Source organism: Apus apus, chromosome 14, assembly GCF_020740795.1.
Source record: "Apus apus isolate bApuApu2 chromosome 14, bApuApu2.pri.cur, whole genome shotgun sequence".
Classification (NCBI taxonomy): Eukaryota; Metazoa; Chordata; class Aves; order Apodiformes; family Apodidae; genus Apus; species Apus apus.
The window spans coordinates 8059037-8075439 of NC_067295.1; the positions used below are offsets into that span (position 1 = coordinate 8059037).

Genomic DNA, 16403 nt, shown 5'->3' on the forward strand with positions numbered 1-16403 from the left:
AGTCAGGTTTCAGGAATTTACAGAGTACTTCTATACTCCCTTGCATCCACTTTTGTCTTTGAAAACCACTTTTTGATCACTTTGAAAGCAGTGATCAGGATGAGGAGGTGGAATGGCAGGTATATACTCAATTTTAATCCTCTTTTTTCCCTTCTAATACCTGCACAGAGATAACAAATGTGCTCAAATCTGACCTCTTTGTGTAGCCTGCAGTTGTAAGGGTGATACATACAGCATCCTACTCCCTTCTGTGATTCCTGCTTCTGTATATTCTAATGTACTTTCCTTTCTCTTGTTTTCTCTTGCTACTTACATGAGGGTGGTAAGAACAATTCCTCAGTGAGTCTTTGAATCATTCAAAACTTGTATTTTTATCTCTGTGGACTGAGTGAGTAAATTCCTTGCTACATTTAACTGAGAACTAATGTCTTTGGTTTTAAATTAGTCAGTTTTGTCCAAGTTTGGTTTACTGATCATTTATGAATACTGCATTGCATGATTTTTGGTATCTAAATTTCTTTTACAGTCTTACATTGAATACATACAAAGTTTACCAATTACAACACACCCTGAAGTGTTTGGACTTCATGAAAATGCAGACATCACCAAGGATAACCAGGAGACCAACCAGCTTTTCCATGGAATTCTCCTGACTTTGCCTAGAGTAGCAGGAGGAGCTGGCAAGTCCCCTCAGGTAACTGGGGAAGAAAGATGATCTTGCAATCTGGAAAGGTGCCCTTTCCTGTCATGCCCTGAGTCTCAGAGAGATCCAACACCTCTCACCATATGACTCTGGCATTGGGAATAGTTGTGAATGTCCCTGTAGAGAAGCAGACAGATTTGGCTTAGAAGAACCTTTAAAGATGGAAGATTGCCTAATGACTTTGAATTCAAATAGGTTAATACCACACAACCCCAACTGGTTGAACATGCAGTTTGAATAAGAATGTTTCTTTCATATTTTGTGTTTTAAAATAACAGTGAAGTACTTCATTCATGAATTGTAGTTAGAGCACAGTTAATGAGCAAACAGGCACATGCAGAGACAGACAGGATGATGCACAAAGAGAGTAAGAGCATGTAAGCATTATTTATTTAGGAAAATGGACTGTGTGGTTACAGAGAAAGAAATATAAAATCTATAGTGTTTTGTGGAATTTATTGTCTAAAAATGGGTGATAAAGATGGAAATTCCTCATTCACTGCAAACTTGTGATTTCAGGAAACTGTTGAAGATTTGGCACAGGACATCCTATCCAAATTGCCAAGTGGCTATGATATGGAAGAGGTTATGAGGATATACCCAGTGCTTTATGAAGAGTCCATGAATACAGTTCTTAGGCAAGAGCTAATCCGATTTAACAGGTATGGCCCAGGGTTTGTGTAGCACTGCCAAGGCTGAATTATGCATCTATTCATCAGTGCTAGCCACTGACAAGCCTTAAACAGTTATAAGCCTTTTAAAACATATTGTTCTTAACATGATAGATTCTGCTTTGGAACCTTAGTAAAAGATCTGAAAGCCTCAGCTGACTACCTGAATATAGAAATAGTCCCTATATTCTTGAAGTATGAACATAAATCAGACTTGAGTTTGTGGTGTTGAGGTGGGGGAGCCCACTTTTTATTTTTCAGTCATACTCAGGACCCTGGGTTTTCACAGCACACTCTGTTCATGTCACAATCTTTAAAGCTCTTGTCACTTGAATTCCCTTGTCTAGAGTGGGAATTTTCACTATCTTTCATTTTTCTGTGTGTGTTTTTATTTTGTATGCTTTGAGAAGTTAAGTAAGAGTTTTGATAACTACAAGTGAGAGAAGGCATTTGTGACAGAACATTTACCAGCTTTGATTAGCCCTTCATTCAGGTTGCACTTAGAGGTCTTTTGCCAGGTTATAAGAAGTAAATAATGAGATGACAATTCCTTTTTTCTTTTTTTTTCATCTGAAGGCTTACTGAAGTCATTCGGAGCAGCCTCATTAATTTAGGCAAAGCCATTAAAGGCCAAGTATTGATGTCATCTGAACTTGAAGATGTTTTCAACAGCATGCTGATGGGAAAAGTACCATCAATGTGGGCTGCCAAATCCTATCCATCACTGAAACCACTGGGAAGTTATGTGTCTGATCTCCTCTGTCGTCTGGACTTCTTTCAGGTAGGCTAAGCTGAGACTGGGAGGTCTAAGGACTCAGTAGCTGAAAGCTGAATGGGTAGAATGTGTATCATGACTGTCCTCACTCAGCAAGACCCTTATAGCTCCAGATTGTGAACTACTAGAACATACTGATGACCAAATATATACTGGATTAACAGCACTGGAGTTAGCTGGGCAACTGCTTAGTAGGGTGTGTTGGGAATATAATCTTTTGGTGCTAATCCAGTGCTGCATTTGGTAGTTTCGATTTTTCTGTTTCTAGAAGATGCATTTTACTTTGTATTGATGTCTTAATGCCTTCCCTGTTCAAAGGACACTGAACCAGGTCTGAGAATGTGTTACCAACAGCAGAACTCCATACAAGTCAGGAGAGAAGAAAGCTAGAAAGAAGTGTCTGAAAGATTTGTATAAGCAGCAGTTTCCTGTTTGCTGGGTCAGAGTACCACATGGGCTTCTGTTGACTCCAACTGGCTTGGAGTAGTGTGGGAACACTCTGCCCTTGCCTTGTTTTTCCTTACTGCCTTTGATATCCAACAAAGAAATGGGCCAAGATCTCCTTGTCTGGTGTCTTTGTACTGGAATGATTCCCTCTGCTAGGATCTGATGTAGCGAGTGCCCTCACAGTCACTGGTGAAGATATTATGCCAGGAAATGTGGCCTTTTTTTCATGTTAGATTAGTGTGTACAAGACTGTGAAACAGGGAATATTGATCAAAGTGTTCAAATTAAATTTTTAAATTTTTTATTTATTTTTTTTTGGCTGGCTAGTATCGAGCCTTACCAAAATATGCTTATGCTGCTTCCTGAGATTTCTTAGTAGCACTGAGTTCTGGTTGCTTCAGAATGAGTGATTCTTTTTGCTTCCACTGTAAATAACTGACTTCTGTAATTGGTTGTCTCTGAAAAACAGAATAATGTGGAAGTAGTGGTAGTATCCAGAGTCCTGTCAAGCTTTAGATCTCATTGTGCTGTACAAGTGTACCTGAAATTACATCCTTTTTGTGGTGAATTTGCACAGTGAAGCCACAGAATGTATTGTTTCCTTATGTTTGTTTTTTCTCTCCATATTCAGGATTGGGTCAAAAATGGGCCACCCACAGTCTTTTGGCTCTCAGGATTCTTCTTCACTCAGTCTTTTTTGACCGGTGTTTTACAAAACTATGCCAGAAAATACACCATCCCAATTGACTGTATTGGATTTGAATTTGAGGTAAGAAAATGCAAAGGAATTTTGGTGTTTTTGAACAGCTTGAAACATATTCTGGGGCAGCAAGGAACAGAGTTTTCAAATGAAAACCAATTTTATTTAAAGGAGTACTTTCAGACTATCACTTACAGGATTTAATATACTCCAGATAAGAATTAAATCAAGCCATGGTTTAATCATTCTAGGTGATGAAACAGGAGCAGACGATGGAGAAAATGGCAGAAGACGGAGCTTATGTGAGAGGCCTTTTTTTGGAGGGTGCACGATGGGGTAGAGAATCCCTGGTAATCACAGAATCACTTCCAAAAATCCTTTATGATTCTTTGCCCATAATTTGGCTGAAACCTGGAGAAAGTTCCAAATTTCTTCATGCAAACATCTATTCGTGCCCTGTGTACAAGACAAGTGAAAGAAGAGGTGTCTTATCTACCACTGGCCACTCAACCAACTATGTTCTCTCAATTGAACTCCCTTCAGACAAGCCCCAGAAACACTGGATAAATCGAGGGGTGGCAGCACTATGCCAGTTAGATGACTGAAGAACATGCAAGCCAAAACATCCACATTTTGTTATTAAAATATATACTTTGTTCCCCGATGGCTGCATTTTTTTTTTTTAATTTTATTTTACTGGGATTTTGCTTCAAGCCAGGTCCCAATTTCCTTTGGTTTTTAGACATTATCAGCCACTGAGCAAGAGTGAGGGAAAATGGAACACCACAAGCAGACACTTATTTCAAAGGTCTGGGCTTTGTCTTGCCCAGAATGAACAGAACTCCCTTCAAACTGTTTCACCCACATCATGACAAATCTTTTGAAGTCCTAGGACTACCACCTAGCTGCTGTCATAGGGTTGGTCGGTGGTTGGTTGGGTTTTTTAAGTTAAATTGGGCCCAAAGAGTTTTGCTGCTGATTCTGAAGGGAATCACAAGTCCTGCAAATAGGACTCTGTGGATTTGCCTACCACTTCTGTGTCCCAGGAGCATGTAAGGCAAGGAGGGAGGACATGAGATTAGTTTGTTGTCAACATGTAAAACCAATTCTCAGCTAGAATGAACTGCTAGAGCTGTATTTTAAAATGACATGAACTGGCATCTCCTTGAAGATATGCCTCAGAATTTCAGTGTAAAACTTATAGACAGCACATGCATTGGGAGCCTGACATTTCTCAGAGCAATGTGCTTGTCTCATACTTTTTAAACTTTTAAAAATTTCAGTATTATTTACCTGCATATCCCAGGTGCGTGATAAATTGGGCCTGTTTCCTTTCTCCCATTGTACTTCCTTCTCTTGCCCTCTTGCATGTTGGACTAATAAACACCTGAAATTTTGTACATGTTAGGCCCTGTCGTCAGAGCTCGAAGTAGCTTGCAAACATTAATTAAAAATAGAATAGCCTGAACGTCTTCAAAGAGCTGCACGGTTATTAACCAATCCCCACAGCATGCCAAGAAAGTTCTAAAGATGGATCATGAGACGTGTTGTGTACACAGTACAAGACAAGCACAAAAATCAAGGCAAGCACTGTAAAAAAACCTCACTGCATGAACATCCAATAATTTGGGATCTTGTATTTTTTTTCATTGCCCAAATTGCAGCATTTTAATGACTTGCTTGAGGCCTCACAAAGTCAGAGATGCAGCTGTAACTCAGTGAAGGATTAAGCAGTGTCTACAATCTTCTTATTTTTTATTGTCTTCATTCCATCCCACTTTTCCTAGGCTAAAAGTTTTGTGTCTTCCTGGCAGCAGTAAATTTGCAAAGCTCCCACTGACAGGCAGAACAATGACATTTTACATGTTACTTCCCACAGGAGGCATTCTCAGGAAATAATTATATGGGAATAGAAACTTTTGTGGACTGGAGCCATGAAGAGTAGTGAGAAATTGGGCTAGCCAGTACCTGTCATGCTGACTCACTCATTTCATTGTTTCCTTGTACTTTCTCATCTGCTTGTATTTTTTTCACTCTTACAAGCACATTATTGGGGCAGAATCTGTTGTTCTGTTCTGCACATGAGCAGTTTTAACTTCTTTTTAAGGTAGACATGAATATTTCTTTGCCATGGTGACTAGGGCTTGGAGGTATGAGTTGGAGAGCTCAGAAAATGAGATCTCATTGGTTTTATACCCTTTAATAGGAAATAACATACACTACATTTTTTCAAATTTGCTTTTTTGCTACCATTAGGCTCTGGCAGGAATAGGTCACTTGTTCCTTAAAGCAGCTATGAGCTGTGCTTATGTAGTCTCCCAGAACAGTCTGGCTCCTGTCCACAACTTGGTCTCATTGGTACTTGTAGCCTGAAGGACAGAAAGCTCCACTAACTTTCATGAAGACATTTTGTAAACAGCCCAGAAAAGCCAGAGGACTCAAAAGGAACCAAAACAATTGGTGGCCAGTGAGGGGGAAATTAATTTCATTTCACTTCCATTTGTGAGGCACCAGCAAAACAGAAATATCTCTTGAACTTAAGAGACTGAAGAGATGGTTGTAAATACTTTCTGATTGTTTAATAAACTTGAGGTTCTGTCCATAAAATAAGAGTTAAAACCTAACACTAAAATATTTATTGAGAAAGCCAGTGTGCTGATTTGTTGAAAAGCTAGCCATTTAAAAAGCACAGTGAAGACACCCAAAGCATCTTAAGAGGGCTCCCATAATGACACCCTGAAGGGAGAGTTTTCAGTCAGTCCATACATGAGAACCTGAGGAAGCCAACACTGGACTGTTTCATCTTGAGTTGCATAACGGAATTTCAAACTTTGCATTTCACCCCCACAGCCTTTCCAAAGGAAATGGGAAAAAAGGTGGCTCTAGGGAACTCCTCTGCAGTTTGTAAAAAGGAAAATGAGGAGTGGTGACATTTCTGCTGTCTCTTTGCTACTGTCTGGTTAGAATCAATTCTTCACCATAAGGATACTATGAAACTAAGTTTCTCTGGGGACAACAGGAGGAGCAGGGACAAGAGAGGAATGCAGCTCCATGATAGTCATTGTATTCCCACTTGCATTCAGAAACTCTGGAGGCACCGTGTCTCCTTGATTCTCCTGGACTGTCTTGATTTTTGCTGACCCTTACAGGAGGTTCTGCCTTGAATCACAATTGAGCATCAATAATCCTCGAACCAGAGAACCCTGCTATAGATTAACAGAGTTTGAAAACCTGCTGGAATTTGTTCTGATGTCAAAGTAATCTTTGAATCACACCTCAGTCCTTGAAAAGTGTCCTTTTATTGATGAGTCAGTGCTTCAAATGTAATTAATAGTGGACCAAACTTACCCATCATCTGCCATGTATCAGTTAGCTTTTTGGCCTCAGGAAATATGTGAGCAAGTGACCCAAACAGGTTAATTCACAGTTGTGCACACAAATCACCTGGGTGACAGTCCACAGCTTAAGTCATGTGATTATACATCACAGCTTAAATGGTGGGTTATGAAACTTCATCATGGGATTTCAGGTATATTGGCTTAGAAATCTTCCTTAACTTTTCCTGATGTCGCAACGTACGTCCTTGTTTATGGGCAAGACCCATAGGAGGCAGATGGATCTGGAAAAGAAAATCCCACCAGTTAGGTGCAAATTGAGATGCTACAAAATAAGGAAGACATATATACAAATAGACAGACCAGGTTTCACTGAGTCATAGATAATTTCTTCACACTTTGGAGAGGGCAACTGTATTGCTGCAAACGAGGTTATTGGATTTCTAGGAGGAGCACCCTCTGAGGAGTGTAACTTTCAGACCTTAAACGTTGTGTCTATTAAAATCCTATGTATTTTAGGATTTAGTAACCTTGTTTTGTAGCTTGATATACTGTAATGATAAAATACTTGTTGAAATAGGACTGCTGACAATGTTCCGTAAGAGTAAGACCCAGGAAACCCTAAAAAACCCTGCCTTCTTATTGTCATGATCATATATACCATATTAAAATGCACAATCAATGTCATTGACTCCACAAACAGAAGGAGAAATAGCTGACAGGCCCCTCCATTGATTGACAAAATCTTTATATTTCTTAAGACTGTTAGTGGGAGTCATGCAGCTATATCCTCCCTAAGTGACTGAAAAATATAGGTGTTAGCAATCAGATGTTCCTGTTGCTGAGGCTGCCATGCTGTAAGATGGCTGTTTAGGTGCAAATAGTAGTAAAAGCACTGAATGAAGCAGCAATAGAGATTTCTAGAATCTAAAAATAATGTGTTAGAGAGCTGCTCTGCAGATGATCCTTTGGGGTTTTGAAACCACTGCCTCAATAATTTTAAGCCCATTTCTAGGAGCACTGTTTGCCAGATGAACATTGTTGTTCTGTATACTGGAGAAAAAGAAGCTGTGTGTGATACAGATGCTAACAGTGACCATATGCTGGGCATCTGATGAAGATGCAATTTAATTTTGACCAAGACTGCCTTGATACGGAAACTGTATCTGTGAAAATGTAACCAACAGGAGCAGAAGTCTCTATGGGAGGCAGCATAAAGTGCTACAGACAGAAGCAACTGGGCAGTGAGAAAACTATACTGAATGGTGCAATAGAAGACACTGCTGCAAATTCCAGCATTTCAGTAATCTTGGACATGTTTTTCTCTAGGAACAGGGGAAAAGAAGCAGCAGTGTTTTGTAAGACCTGAGTTATGACTGGGAGAACAGTTACCAGCAATGCAGGCTATGAAAATTTTTGTATCTCTGACAGATATAATTAAGTGCTTCTGTTCTCTCCTATATATATTATTCTTTCTTTTATTATGTAGAAAGATCCACAGATTTGATCCCATTACTATCTTTTTCTACATAGTATGATTAATTGGTCACTCAAGACTGCCTAAATATTCACAAGCCTTGTGAGCTCAGCTCATGCAACTCCATTTAGGCTTTGACTCCTCGTACGGAGGAGAAATTAGACATTTTACAGGGAAATAAGAGAGATGGAGAACATTTCATTATACATTTGACTTATTTGCTCCAGTTTAGCATAGCATTTAAACACTGGCTTATCTAAAAATGCAGTGTGGTGACAGTAATGTGAACTTACGGTTTTATTGGCCAGTGGGAGCTAAGTGGGAGTAGTTGAAGACTTTATGACTAGATTTATACTCACAGGTCTGGGGTAGGGGATGTTATAGTGAAGTCCAATTTCTATTCTTGCCTCACATTCTTCTATACACTGCTTAATCAATTTTGGATCCGTCACCTAAGATCATACAAATGTTTGATACAAGTACAGAATTTAGCCATTGGAAGCTCAAGTGTAAATGATGCACAGCCACATGATTTTCTTTAGGTTTGGGGTTTTTTTTGCAATCCCAAGGATACAATGATAGTATTTTTCACATCCATATAAAGTAAGGTTAGTATTTGCCATGACTCAACACTTCTGGGCTTGATAGCACTGATGTTAAGGCCAGAGGTTGTAATGATTGAGGCTACAGAAGGAGTTTGCTACCCAAATATGGTATTTTTTCTTTAAGAAGCCACTACATATGTAAACTGCAAATATATCAATGAAAAAAATATGCTCAAGCATTCATTAGTCTGCAAGGTAGCTAGAGGAGAAAGCGAAGAGACTCCTTACTCCACATTCTGTTTTCCTGTCCAGAAACTCCTTTTGAAGTCATAAATGTGCTGTAAATTGTGACTTAAATTAATTTTTTGGTTTTCCATTACCTGGATTTAGTCCCAGACCAAAATGGGATATAAATAAGAATTGTGATCTTGAATTACAAGAAGGACCTTTGATTACCATGGAGTCTGTACAGCTCCTTTCAAAAGGGGTTATGAAATTTTTCCTTAAGGAAAAAAAAAAAGGTTCTTCTTTTAAAAGAAGTGCCAATGGTTATTGCTTTGAAAAGAAAAAAAAGACTAAGAATCTACTGAGCTCTAAATGATCAAAAGCTGCTTCAATTACATAGGCAGTATCGTTGGAATGTAATTTTTATTATTTGAGTTTTCTTATTACTAATTCAAGGGTGAAATTAAAAATATAACCTGAATGCACCAGCATTTCAGGCAAATGAAATTTTGCAAAATCAACTCTTATGTTTGTATCTTAGCATCCAGTTGCTGAGACTGTGCAAAGAATGAGAGGAGAATCATTCGGAAATTCAATACTGTAAGGGCACTCACGTTTTTGTTTTTTCGGAACAAGGTTCTGGCTTCACTTTCAATGTACTCTCTCTCTTTCATGGTCTCTTCTATCTGGCCTGACACCGACTGCCATTTCTTGGCTATTCGGAATATCTTGCGGTAAAGACCAAGAACTTCTTGTCGAGTAACTGGTGTCATCTAAAGAAACAGCACAAAACCCCAAACATATGTATGAGCATTTGAATTGCCAAAAGGTCAGCAAGCTGTACAGTTTGCCACACAGCTGAATTAGTTAAAAAATATTGCCACCATCTAAAGATATGCTGAGCTGTATGGAAAGAACTGAAATAGATGTGAACAATAATTAGCTGTGAAAGCTGAAGATTCAGTCCAGCCAAATATCTAAACTGATACTTAAATCTGTCTCACTTCACACAGCTTGAGCTCTTGCGTGAAGCTCTTGCTTTAGTGCTTTGCTGAATCACAAGCCTGGTACAAGAATGCCCAGGTTGGGTTTCACTGCTGTTTTGCAACAGGCATTGGGCAAGTGTTGTACCAATGCTGAGCCTGTCGTTGCAAAGCATCTTGAAATCTGTGAATAAAACACATGATAAAACCTCTGCAGTCTTGCTGAAAACCTGTGTAGGTTTCAGAGGCTGAGAAGCTTATTTGTGATACCACTACAGTATGTAGTGATGATTCAGCTGGAGTTGGATGTGATGAACAGGTGAAGAAAGCTATTTTATCTGAGGACTGCAGGACAGGCAGACTAACAGTGGTTTAGGGAAGTCCTGAATGTCTTGATTTTCAGAGAGCTCTGTACCTGCTGAGCCCACTGACTTAGCCTCCAGGTGTGATTAGAATCTTTGTCAGAAATCAAGAATTAAATCCTGTTCTTATTCTGTGTACATTTTATGAGGTAAATGGTGACACTATTTCATTTCAGACCACAGCTATCCCTCAGACAAACTCACTGCTGGAATTACAAGCCTTCTGACATGGATTAGATTTGTAGAATCCAGGACTTCTGCTTTAGGGATGCCTCAAATGCTGATGGTACCTTACTGTCCAAAAGGAACAGGCAGCCCAGCAACTGCCAAGTGCAGTGAGGAGCCAGTGTCAGGGACAGGGATTATCTGATTGTCTGAGGCTCCATTTGCCAACCTGGAGCTCTAGTTCCTGTGCCTGAATCGACCCTGAAGTCAGACCTGTGCACTGGGAATAGCTCCTCTGGAGGACAGGCTGGAGCAGGGCAATTCAGGGAGCCTGGGCTGCCCTCCGGAGGGAGCACTCTCTCCCTCCCTGGCTTCAGACATTCGCACCTTTTCCCTCAACAAAGTCGATTTCATATATGAAGCTGAAGAAAGGGTTTTTGCTAAAAATTCCCAAACCCTTAAGTCCTAGCCTTTTTTGTCTTGTGATCTTAAGAAGTACAGACATAAAACTGTTTTGCTCTGATTCTTAAGAAAGAACATTTTTATTTTTCTATTAGTTTTTTAAAAATGTTTAATGAATAGTCTCTTTTCTTCCCAGATATTAAAGTGATTATTCCCACCCAGCAGCAAGTATTTCTAGTAAATGTATGTGGTATTTCTAGGAAAAAAATATCCACAATAAAATAGCTAAGTAGTCCCAGCCTGATAAACACTTTAGAATAAATGCTTCCCTTTATCCATTCTGCTGCCCCATTTCAGGCAATAGAATGAGTCATACACCAAGCTACACATGTACCTGTCTCTGAAAAATCATTGCTTCTCTCTGTCAAGTACATACTTTGTACAGAAAATAAACAGTTCAATTACAAGGGCTGACCTGCCACAATCTGAGTCTCAAATCATGTCCTCACCTAAAGCCCCTCCTGGCCTCACCCCTCTGCTTTTATTTGAAGGTTTTGCCTCTGGTGGAGCTGATGTTCCCTGCTAATGGAAGGTAGTACTGCTTTAAAAACTTCCAGCTTCAGTTCTAATTCATAAAGAAAATAAGAGGAATAAAGTTGGGCAAAAAAAAAAAAGTGTTTAAAATACAGGTTTAAATTCTGATCTAGGCACTGGACAATTTCCAAGGCCACAACCAGGGACAGTGCACATCCTTCCCTGCGAGCTGTAATAACACCTGTCACTTTTGGATTTTAACCATAAATCTATTTATAAAGATTTTGCTTAAAAGTTTAGAACTAATTATTTCCCCCTCACACACTAGTTGCTTCTGCTCCCCCACTTAAGAGTTTATTTTTTCTTCAATTTATCTGTTTTGGAATTGATACAGAACTGTGTAGCCCCTCATCTAGGTAAAGGCTGCACTTGTGCACGATTTCCATCCTCCCCACCTATGCTAGATGATGTAAAAGACATTAAGCAGCTTTTCATATATACTCAGCAACCAGCTGCTCCTGAGGCTCATTTAGTCAGCAGTTCTAACATTACAGACCTGCTCATAAACCATTTCTGCAAAGATACAGAAATGAAGGTGTGAGGAGTCTTCACAGACACAGGACCCCCCCCCCATCACAGAAAAGGATGAGAGCAAATAGGAAAAAAGTCAAAGCCTGAGTCAGATTCTGATCTGAGTGGGAGTGTAAATCAGGAATAATTTCACCAAGAGCAAAATTACTTCCAATTTAAAATGTTGTAAATGAGATTGGAATTTTGTTGTTGGTACAGAGCCCACACTGACAGAAATGTAAGTGATGGTACAAGTCATGTATCAGGTGTAATTTTGTCAAGTGACACTAGCTGAATTAGTTTTGTGGGTGTGTGAAACGATTCTGAGTGGGACAGAGAAGATAAGGGAGGCTTTCGTGTCCTTTTAGTTACTCATCTTGCAACTTACATCTTTGGCATTTAAATCATAATTATATTTCACATCTCTGGAATGCTAAGTGGATGTTACACCACTTTCCCACTAACACTCATCCTGTGGTAGTCACACCCGTTGTTTAACTTCTACCACCCTTCATTTCACTGCAGAAAGCAGCCCACAGAGGTTAACCACAGGCGTTTTTTGTCCAAAAGTACAGGGCTATTGTGTTAGCTGAGCAAATGTCAGGTGTTTACTGCAACAAAACAAGCTGGGAGAGGTCAAAGGTAGGTCTGTACGCACAGAGGTATCAATGGGAAAAGTGGTAGGTTGCAGGCTGGTGCTGATTGTCAGAATTAAGCCTTTGGAAGGCAGCCAAGCATTGCCTTCCCAATGAGCATTTGCTGGAAGCTGTGGCAGAGCTCTGACAATGCAGGGCTGTATCTTTCTGTTGATCTAATGCAAACCCCTGTTATCACCACGCAGATCAACCACATGAAATATCCCATTGTATCCAAACTTGCAAAGGAGGCTTGAGCAGTTAATGAGTTACTGCCTGCTGAAGACACTAGCTTTTTTTGTTGTTAATTAAAACAAATAATCCTTTTGACTATAAAATGTAGTAAGTTTTTTTTTTTTGTACAGGAAACAAACACTCATTCCTTTGGATTTTTAGATAGTTGACCCAAAAGGTCAATAAACTGAATAATCAGTAAAACACCAGTCATCATTTGCTATTTGCAGGCTTGTTTAGAATTTAAATCAGAAGTTTATATAAAAATAAGGAGTCTGTCAGATGCACTGCAAAGTGTCCCTGGTAGTGCACTGTCAGAGCAAAGTTAGGACAAAGGGCAATCCGCATGGAGACTGATGAGCAGGTAAATTACATCCCATGGAGGGATGCTTGGCTGAGAACATGTCCAGCACTCTGCTTCTATCTGCACAGCTCCTCTGCTGAAGTTTTAAGGCTGTTTTGTTTCATCCTTTATTTTCAAATCAAGTATTAGCTACTCACTTTAAACACAAAATCTGCCAGTAGCAAGTACATAGAAGATTTTATGAAACAAAGAGTGAAAGTGGGGAAAAAAGGATATTTTTAAACAATAAATCTCTCCTTTTACATCCCAGCTAACTAGGGCATGCATTAGTAAGACAGTTAGTGCTGATGCTGAAACCATATTTGCTCAGGGAGGAGATGGTGGGGAACAGAACCCTGCGTGAAATTATTTGAAAAAGTGGCTTTGAACTTCTCAGTTGTAAAATGTTTTATTTAGGAGTGACACAACTTCTCTTTTGACAGCTGGTTTGCTACTGGCAAGGGGTCCTCAAGACACAATGACAAACTGCTGGGCTGATTGCCTTCTGCATCAAGCTATGATCACACTTCTGTTGTGGAAATAAGTAACATAAATCAAAAGCATAGCATATCAACATGATAGTGTGGAACAGCTTCAGCCTGTATGACAATCTGTGTCTTGTATTTTCAGATGCACTCTTTGGCTAATGCTTATTTAAAGAGATGCAAAAAACCTGCACCTCTCTGGCTTTTTTTTTTGTTCTTTTTTTTCCCAAGGGCTAAATGATACCACTTGGCTACAGCCTGACCTGCCATCTCTGCTGCTCTTGCAACAGATAATCAATCATTCCTTTCACAGCTCTCCACAGCAACCAGAGGTCACTAATCCATATTCATCTTTTGTGCACGTCTGCCAAAATGAGTCTGCACTTCTTCAGGCAGCAATGAATTTGGCCAATTGTTTCCTTGAGGGACAACTGAAACATTGAGTTCCTGTGGCACAGGGAGAAGCGAAGGGGTCACAGATTCCTCTGATAGCGGGGCAGGTCACATACCTTCCAGTGATACTAAATGTCAGAATCCAGTCATTTTGTCTCCTTTTACTCAAATCAATGACTGAGTGGCCTGTGACAGCTATTACCCTGCAAACACCAACCACGTGTGGCTGCAGGATGTACCTAGCAAAGTGAAAACTTCATTTGATTTTCATTCTTGGTCGAACATTTGTACATTTTAATTATTTTCTTTTAAGATTCAGCCAAAACGAAATCATAGCAAAACTTCCATCACAGCTAGAATTACTACACCTCCACAAGCTGCAGTCATATTTCTGTGCAGATTTGGTAAAAAAGAACCAAGATCTTGAGTCAAATTACTCAATAATGGTATCTGAAAGCAAGGTGACTTCCACATGGTTTTAGAATCTGTCACACCACTGGTTTCCTGCTGCAAACTGAAGGGATCTGAAAACCTGATCTGAAACACTGATCAAAACCTCTGAACCAGCTTCTCTTAAGTCTTTGTACTTTCACTGCTCATCAGCTGGGATGAGAACTGTCACTATCTGTGCCTGGGATTTCTGGCAGAACTCAGATCTCTTTTAATCTTTCTCTTACATATGGAGTGCTTTTTTGATCAGAAAAAAAAGAAGCTGCATGCAAAGAAAATATATTTAAATGGTAAAAGCAAGGACTTGGGTTTTATTACTGGTTACCTATGTAATTTCAAATAAGTGAAAGTGCAGAAAATCAGGATTCTTCAACATTCTCTTAATTTGAATAAATGAAAGTGGAAACCCTTAACTAGTCCCTTTTGATCACAGAGTTTCCATTTTCTTAGTCTAAGGTAGCCACGGCATTATCTGGTTTTAGCAGGACATACAGACTCTTGCTCTGGGAGTGCCTCCTGGGCCATAGTAGCCTCAGGAAGAACAGAAATGCTGACTTGGACTGTGGAGAGGGGGAGGGCAAACAAAAAAATGGCTTTAATATTTCTCAGCTTTCTCCTGAAAAGCACACAGTGTCCAGGTAACCTCTAAAGCAATAGGAACTTTTCACTAGTCTTTTGCAATCCCATTGCTCCTGCTTTCATCCATTTTAGAACCATTTTCCCTTCCTTTGTGTTTATTTCTCTATTAGTTACAAGCAGAGAAAGAGGTTTAAATGCAGTAGAACAAATTTAGGAGATAAAATCAAATCTCGGCTATCCTTGGAAGGCCTTACTTATAAAGGCATAAAGAAATATAACAACATGAACACAAAATCCAGTGTGGATTTACACACCTTATTCATGCCTTGGCTTTAAGCCAAATGCAACTGAATGCATCAACGGAACTATTTCCCAGCTTGGAACTACTCCCAAACTTGAGAACAGGTATAAATATTAATGCTAGCAAAGAAACAATCCTCCCTGCCCCCTTTCTTCCTTCATTCTGTGGGTAATGTAGTAAAAAACCTTTCATGAACCCGCAGCTTCTCTTTCCAAACGCTTTGGCCTCAGGACATTGATAGATATGATTTTTAGTCACTTTTGGTAACTGTAGCAGGGCATTTATGAAAAAATAGTAATTGTCTTTTGGAAATCAGGTGTGTGGATCCCATTCCAACGTGAGGGCTTTGGAACCAAGCTGCACACAGGATCTGCACCAGGTGCTCCTGGATGGCACAGGGATGGGTTCTGGGGCCTCCCAGGCAGCACGGGGGCTGAGGGACGCAGCGCCAGGGGAAACTGCCTCTCTGGCTGTCCCAGAGCCTTCTGGTTGATGTGGGGACAGGACCCTCAGCAGGTGGGGCAGGGATGGGAGGGCGCGCCAGGACACGAGCTGCAGGCGCGGGTGAGGGGCTCGAGGCTGATCGCACACAAGAGCGGGGCCATCCCCAGCCGTGCCTGCAGCCCGGGGCGGGCCGGGCAGCAGGGCCAGCGCTGCCCTTGCCGGGGCACGGCGGGGCTGGGGTCGGGCCGGGCAGCAGGGCCAGCGCTGCCCTTGCCGGGGCACGGCGGGGCTGGGGGCGGGCCGGGGCTGCGCCGCCCTGCCTCCTGCCGCCCGGCCGCCAGGGGGCGCTGCAGGCGCGGGTGCCCTTCTGCCCCCTGGCGGCCGGGGCGTCGCTGCCCCCGCGGGCGGGCGGAACCAGCGCGCAGCGGAGGGGGTTGTCCAATCCGCCAGACCTCCCGCCTTCCCTCTCCCGCCCGGCTTTCCCGCACGTCGGCTACTCCGCCCTGTACACCCTCGCTTTACCTTCAAGAAGAAGGGCGCCGAGACCCGCTCCCCGCCTCGCTGCGGCAGGTCCACCCCGCTAAACCCCGATCTCCCCCGCTTCGGCGGGCGAGGGCGGCCCGTTGCCTTCCCTTGCCCTCACCC

The 16403-nt window shown here is 41.1% G+C and overlaps 2 protein-coding genes across 5 annotated transcripts in view; one reads left to right on the forward strand and one right to left on the reverse strand.

Moving 5' to 3' along the window:
* DNAH3 (dynein axonemal heavy chain 3) overlaps window positions 1-3960 on the forward strand; it is a 55323-nt gene extending 51363 nt beyond the window's left edge. The window contains exons 57-61 of the mRNA XM_051632700.1: window positions 527-694; window positions 1223-1365; window positions 1951-2155; window positions 3228-3365; window positions 3548-3960. Of these exons, the coding sequence (XP_051488660.1) occupies window positions 527-694; window positions 1223-1365; window positions 1951-2155; window positions 3228-3365; window positions 3548-3901 (1008 nt within the window). The 3' untranslated portion in view covers window positions 3902-3960. The remainder of the gene's footprint in view (window positions 1-526; window positions 695-1222; window positions 1366-1950; window positions 2156-3227; window positions 3366-3547) is intronic.
* Window positions 3438-16403, reverse strand: LYRM1 (LYR motif containing 1). Of its 4 annotated transcripts, XR_007890946.1 has the most exons (6): window positions 16281-16402; window positions 9493-9651; window positions 8468-8560; window positions 6645-6915; window positions 4590-4683; window positions 3438-3752 (listed from the first exon to the last, which is right to left on the reverse strand). XR_007890946.1 is itself a non-coding variant. In XM_051632699.1 (4 exons), the coding sequence occupies exons 2-4, from the start codon at window positions 9649-9651 to the stop codon at window positions 6799-6801; spliced, it is 369 nt and encodes a 122-aa protein (XP_051488659.1). In that variant the 5' UTR covers window positions 16281-16402; the 3' UTR covers window positions 6577-6798. The 4 variants fall into 4 exon arrangements, 1 of the variants encoding a protein (XP_051488659.1); XR_007890945.1 differs by lacking the exon at window positions 4590-4683; XR_007890947.1 differs by lacking the exon at window positions 4590-4683 and having other exon boundaries at window positions 3719-3752; window positions 6741-6915; window positions 16281-16403.